The sequence below is a fragment of the Nanorana parkeri genome, unplaced genomic scaffold, assembly GCF_000935625.1.
Source record: "Nanorana parkeri isolate BGI_ZX_2015 unplaced genomic scaffold, ASM93562v1 scaffold488, whole genome shotgun sequence".
NCBI lineage: Eukaryota > Metazoa > Chordata > Amphibia > Anura > Dicroglossidae > Nanorana > Nanorana parkeri.
The window spans coordinates 591,593-598,570 of record NW_017306756.1 but is presented as its reverse complement, the minus strand read 5'-3'; the positions used below and the strand labels follow the sequence as shown (position 1 = coordinate 598,570).

General features: G+C 51.0%; 1 protein-coding gene across 3 annotated transcripts in view; it reads left to right on the top strand.

The window, feature by feature from the left end:
- The first annotated feature begins 396 nt into the window (after positions 1–396).
- The window catches only part of PTP4A3 (protein tyrosine phosphatase type IVA, member 3), a 20,064-nt gene continuing 13,482 nt past the window's right edge, over positions 397–6,978 (top strand). For 2 of the 3 annotated variants that reach the window (XM_018560930.1, XM_018560931.1), the window contains exons 1-2: positions 535–639; positions 6,825–6,917. In XM_018560930.1, coding sequence (XP_018416432.1) covers positions 535–639; positions 6,825–6,917 — 198 coding nt within the window. Of the gene's footprint in view, positions 640–6,824; positions 6,918–6,978 lie in introns of all 3 variants that reach the window. The other variant, XM_018560932.1, reaches the window with a different exon arrangement.

Sequence of the window (6,978 nt, the reverse complement as noted above, 5' to 3'; positions counted from 1 at the left end):
CTGACATACACCTTTGAATACTGCCACGCTCAACACCTCTTCCCCGCATGAAATACACGCTCTGCCCAACCCCCGGAAGCCGGGTCGCGGTCATCGGCAACAACCACCATTAGAGCCTACCGCGCGTGGATCTACCCCAGCAAAGGACTTTCTTGTGCCCAGGACCACGCGGTTCCACCACAGTTTGTGCCGGGTGGAAAATTCACAATCTATCCAGATGGGGTAACGTGATTGGTCCAATCAGATCAGCCGCTTTGATCGGAACTGCCAGGATTCTTTTTTTTTTTCTAATGTAAGTAAGGGAAGGATTCGGACTTGTAAGGACTTTGACAAGTCGGCGTCTGCACGGACTTGCGTACTGAACACTACTGAGCCTTTTTTTGGTCGCTGTGTGTTTTTTTTTTTCTTGGCGTGTTAAGGGAGCCGGCGCTGTTCAGCTTCCTTTGTATTTTACTCTGAAATATTTTGCACAATATTTGTGTGTTTTGTACGTTTTTATCGCCCAGTTTGTACCTTTTTTTTTGATCTGTCGCCATGGCACGCATCAACCGGCCAGCTCCAGTGGAAGTCTGCTATAAAAATATGCGTTTTCTTATCACCCACAATCCCACCAACGCCACAATGAACACCTTCATCGAGGTGAGTGCATCAAAGTAAATGTATTTTATTTATTTTTTTAACCATGAAAATGTCATGAAATGTGGGACTTGGGGGACCAGAAATTCAATATTCGGTTTATTGTATACAATAATTCTTGTTGGGGGTACTGCTATCAGTATCGGTGCCGATGCCGAGTATTTGGGCGAGCACTCGTGATGCCTAGCCCGATACCTGAGCTTCCGGTATCAGGAAGCCAGGCAGCGAGTCATTACACGGCGCCCGGCTTCCTGATTAGCCGGGCAGCCGGCACCATGCTCCCTCGTCACTTGTGACGGAGCATGGAGGCGGCTTTCTGCCCAATCAGGAAGCCGGGCGCCGTGTAATGACGTGGTACCCGGCTCCCTGATTGGCTGGGAAGCCGGCTCCATGCGTCTTAAGAAACGAGGGAGCTTCCCGGGCCAATCAGAGCGCGGCACCCGGCTTCCTGATTGGCCAGCTTCCAGTCATTACACACTGCCCGGTTTCCTGACTGGTCAGAAAGCTGGCAAATCGGGAATCCGGGCGCCATCTAAAGATGCCGCGCCCGGCTCTCTGATTGGCCCGGAAGCCGGCTTCATGCTTTTTCATCACCTCGTGAGGAGAGAGCATGGAGCCGGTTTCCCGTCAAATCAGGGAGGATTCCGTCCAATACACAGCGCCCCGGCTTCCTGATTGGCCAGAAAGCCGACTCCATGCTTCTCATCTAGTGACGAGAAGCATGGGGACTGCTTCCCTGCTAATCGGGAAGCCGGGTGGTAAATCATTACACGCCGCCTGGCTTTCTTAATGGGACTTCCGGTCTCGGTTTTCGGTATCGGCGAGTACCGAAACAAAAATATCGGTACTCGCTACCAAAAAAACGGTATCTATGCATCCCTAATGCTGGTAATAAAGTGGCAGCGGCAATGATTCCAGGAGAAGGATACTCCTCATTTTCCACAAAGAGAAAAGATACATTGTAAGCTAACATTGATTCTCATTACAATGGCACATGGAAGTGGGGGTGGGGAGAAGATATACTAGTGTATTCGGCATTTTGTCCCTGAAGTTGATGTGTTGGAAGCAGAAGAAATGGACTAGTGTAATGATTTGAGGGACTTTGACAAGGACCAAATTGTGATGTGTAGACGACTGGGTCAGAGCAACTCCAAAATTGCAGCTCTTGTGGGATGTTCCCGGTCTGCAGTGATCACGACCTACCAAAGGTGGTCCAAGGAAGTAAAACGGTGAACTGGTGACAGGGTCATGGGGCGGCCAAGGCTCATTGATGCGCATGGGGAGGGAAGGCTGGCCCGTGTAGTCCGATCCAATAGAGCCACTGTAGATCAGATTGTTGGAAAAGTAAATGTTGGTTCTGATAGAAAGGTGTCTGAACACACAGAGCATCGCAGTTTGTTGTGTATGGGGTAGCGTAGCTACACACCAGTCAGGGTGCCCATGCTGACCCATGTCCACCACCAAACAATGGGCACGTGAGCATCAGATCTGGACCACGGAGCAATGGAAGAAGGTGGCCTGGTCTGATGAATGACGTTTTCTTTTACTTCATGTGGATGGTCGGGTGCGTGTGTGTCACTTACCTGGGGAAGAGATGGCACCAGGATGCACTATGTGAAGAAGACAAGCCGGCGGAGGCAGTGTGATGCTTTGGCCAATGTTCTGCTGGGAAACCTCGGGTCCTGCCATTCATGTGGATGTTACTTTGACACGTACCACCCACCTAAACATTGTCACTGACCAAGTACACCCCTTCATGGAAACGGTATTCCCTGATAGCAGTGGCCTCGTTCAGCAGGATAATGCGCCCTGCCACACTGCAAAAAATGGTTCAATAATGGTTTGAGGTGTTGACTTGGCCTCCAAATTGGACAGATTTCAGCCCAATTGATCATCTGTTGGCAGGGCCAGATTTACTCTCTGCTGCCCCAAGGCCAGGTTCCTCAATGCGCCCCCCCTCCCCTAACCGCCAAACCCCAATAGAGAATGGCAGGCCTGCAGGCTGCATACAAGTGATCTGGGCGACATTGCTGAGATCACTTGTACAAAACAAGCGGCGGCTTCCACGCTGTACATTTAGCTCTGCTTGCTCAAAGCCGGGCTAAATGTAGAAAACAACTGCCCATCCCGCATCCACAACTGCATGTCCCAGGCGTCTGGAGATGGGAATTCCACACCCCTGCTGCCCCGAGGCTGGGCCTTGGTTGGCCTTGTGGGAAATCTGGCCCTGTGGGATGTGCTGGAAAAACAAGTCTGATTCATGGAGGCCGATCACCTCACAACTTATAGGACTTGTCAGCCCTGCCTGCTGGACTACAGAGCTCATCCTGTCCTCACCCCTCTCTGTCCTTCTCCAGATGCAAACGTTGTTTTTATTCTCAGCAAATCAGTACTGCTGCCATGACTCCCGGGAGCCTCCCCGTACACTGTAGGGAAAGATCTCTTGGGATATGTAGCTCTGGAGGCGTGTGTGCATTAATAAGAACCGAGCTCCCAGCAGCTGCCCGTGCATGATATTTACAACCCTGCCGATGACGTTGTAGGGAGTCCTTAAAGATGTTTCTCATTAAAAGAATTAATAATGATGCCTGAACATGAACGGGGGGGGGTTGGGGGTACATTTTCAATGAATGCCCGGGCATATAAAATGCCTTTTATGATTTGTATCCCTTCTATTAGAATTGATAGACTGAGCTCTGTCCCTGGGAAGTCCGCCTTGTACGGGGACAGAGAGACCCGCGGGGTCCCAGCCAGCTCGGAGATATCCAGTGTGTGCCGCGCTGTGTCTCTGGCTCTCCAGCCGGGCACTTGGCAGCGGGTCGGATCGGCTTTTTGCTATTTTTGGGAAGTCTGCGTAGACTGGCATTGGCCAAAATCCCCGAGCGCTGTTTACAGGGGTGGAACCGATCCAAACTCCGCTCTCCGCTTTATTGGATGTTTGGGAACTTCAACCAAACTAAAAATAAATACACTGGATTTGGATGGTGTGACTAGTCGGAGTGATCATCCGGCCGCGGCCACATTTTATATAATTCATCTTGTACTGTTCACATCAATTCCTCGGGGCAAGAGAGGTCAGGGGTCTGAGGAGCTGAATACACCCCCGGGTCACTGTTATGACTGTTATATATCCTCTGGATGACTCTGCTCCTTCCTCTATAACTCTCCTCTCCTGATATACTCTGCTCTGCTGGATGACTCTGCTCCGTCCTCTATAACTCTCCTCTCCTGAAATACTCTGCTCTGCTGGAGGACTCTGCTCCTTCCTCTATAACTCTCCTCTCCTGAAATACTCTGCACTGCTGGAGGACTCTGCTCCTTCCTCTATATAACTCTCCTCTCCTGGCTATACTCTGCTCTTCTGTTCCTCCCTAGATGCAGTATGGTGAGTGAGTATTGCATTGTCACCCTGTGAACAGGAACTTTGTTGCTGGCAGGATCACAAGGAGGGCTTGGGGCGGGGGAGCCTGAAAAAAGACAGCAGTGCCTTAGCTGATCTCACACTGCAGATATACAGCTATGAGGCTACAGAACAGGGAGTGCCTCGGCACAGGAAGGACTCTGGTATCAGCGTTGCTGAGGCACAGGAAGAGCACTGATATGGGGGAGTGCTTAGACACAGGAAGCAGTCTGATATGGGGAGTGCCTAGACACATGAAGTGCTCTGATAAGGGGGAGTGCCTAGACACAGGAAGGAGTCTGATATGGGGAGTTCCTAGACACAGGAAGGAGTCTGATATGGGGAGTGCCTAGGCACAGGAAGGACTCTGATATGGGGAGTGCCTAGGCACAGGAAGGACTCTGATATGGGGAGTGCCTAGGCACAGGCAGTACTCTGATATGGGGAGTGCCTAGGCACAGGAAGGACTCTGATATGGGGAGTGCCTAGGCACAGGAATGGGGGTCTGATATGGGGAGTGCCTAGACTCAGGAATGGGGGTCTGATATGGGGAGTGCCTAGACTCAGGAATGGGGGTCTGATATGGGGAGTGCCTAGACACAGGAATGGGGGTCTGATATGGGGAGTGCCTAGACACAGGAATGGGGCTCTGATATGGGGAGTGCCTAGACACAGGAAGAGCTCTGTCTGATATTGGGAGTGCCTAGACACAGGAATGGGGCTCTGATATTGGGAGTGCCTGGGCACAGGAATGGGGCTCTGATATTGGGAGTGCCTGGGCACAGGAAGGGCTCTGATATTGGGAGTGCCTGGGCACAGGAATGGGGCTCTGATATTGGGAGTGCCTGGGCACAGGAATGGGGCTCTGATATTGGGAGTGCCTGGGCACAGGAATGGGGCTCTGATATGGGGAGTGCCTGGGCACAGGAAAGGCTCTGATATGGGGAGTGCCTGGGCACAGGAAGGGCTCTGATATGGGGAGTGCCTGGGCACAGGAAGGGCTCTGATATGGGGAGTGCCTGGACACAGGAATGGGGCTCTGATATGGGGAGTGCCTGGGCACAGGAAGGGCTCTGATATGGGGAGTGCCTGGGCACAGGAATGGGGGACTGATATGGGGAGTGCCTGGGCACAGGAAGGGCTCTGATATGGGGAGTGCCTAGGCACAGGAAGGGCTCTGATATGGGGAGTGCCCAGGCACAGGAAGTGCTCTGATATGGGGAGTGCCCAGGCACAGGAAGTGCTCTGATATGGGGAGTGCCCAGGCACAGGAAGTGCTCTGCTATTTTCCAGGAAGAATAAAAGACCAACCAGATACCTTTTGGGTGCTACTTATGCACAACTAGATGTTCCCTGCACCAGCAGAGCGTCACTTTCGGAGTCCCCGTCCCCTTTAATTCCCCTTTACCGGGAAGGATAAGAAAAGAACACTTTGCATACGTTTTTCCTTCATGTAAATTTGTGGGCGGCGACGTTCCTCTCTCCTCCGCTTGCTTTGCACTCCGCCTGTTCTGCATAATCCCCGGCATATGTTTGAGGGTCAGCAGATGATGATCCTTTTTTTTGTGCTATTTTCCCGCTATAATTCCTCCTTTTTTTTTTTTTATGTGAAAAGCCGGAAAGTTTATATTGAGAGTAAGAAATGGTGAAGAGTAAACGGAATGGGTAAAAATAATAATGAAGTGTTTTAAAAATGGAGTAAAATTTGTTACACTTTGCATCGCCTTCCCTTTTTTTCCTTCCCCGTAGCTGTACTCCACCACCCCATGAAGACCGAGACTTTGTTCCTCTGCTCACTTGGCTGCAGTGTATAAATGATGACAATGTAGCAAAATCAAAACTGCAACATGCTGTCTTTATTTTAGATGGGCGCATCTTCCCAAAACATGCAAATGAAAAAAGAATCTGCATCATGTTGCAGTTTTCGATTGAGAACAATTAAAGTGCATGTTCGTGAGTCACTCTAAACAAGTCCCAAACCCCGTTACTATGTCCAGACTTGTGAAGTCTGAATTCCTTAGATCTCTACCCATTCTGGGTCAGCCACTTGATCAGAATAACTGTCCCTTGCAGTACTACTACTCTGCCACTAGATGCCACCAGTCTCTTGGTTTGAATGACGGTCTGCATCATTCAGCCCATTTCCTATGAGTGCAGGCTGTCATGGGCCCGCCCCCTGGGGAGGCTGTCATGGGCCCGCCCCCTGGGGAGGCTGTCATGGGCCCGCCCCCTGGGGGAGGCTGTCATGGGCCCGCCCCCTGGCGAAGAAGAATTTCACAGCCTGGGTTCAGAGTGTTACTGCCCTGAATGGTGAAAATATGTCATAAAATGTGTGGGCGGATTTACAAGGGGGGAGTTGAGCTTTAAGGTATCCTAATGAGACTCAGGCGAGATGTTGGGGTGCACTGGGCCACCATTGACCTTGAGAATGAACCTTCTCCTTGCGCATTGTGCCGTGCGCTCATTCATTCTCTTGTACATGAAGGATTGGAACAGCCAATTATTATTTTTTCCCATATTGAGTAAAGCGGAAATGATTCGCTCCTCTATTGGCTCTTACCATTGTGTGTCCCTGTTGGAGAGATTTGCCTTCACTTCCTGTGTGGTCATGGGAATAGCGAGTGAGTGAAATCTTTCCACGGGGGGTGGGCGGGCGACGGCTGGGGTTTGGGGTTTGATCTCTGCCTTCCCCATTAAACCCAAAGCAGAATATGCGTTGTGGGCGGAGCTCTACTTTTAACGTCCTTTTGCATTGTCCTCACCGTCTCCCTTCTGTGCTCTCTTGCAGGATCTGAAGAAGTACGGGGCCACCACCGTGGTGAGAGTGTGCGAGATCACGTACGATAAGACGCCCCTGGAAAAAGATGGCATCACCGTCATGGTAAGTGAACCTGTCGGAGGAGAGACGAGTGGCTGGGTATTGGGACTTGTTCTTATGATCC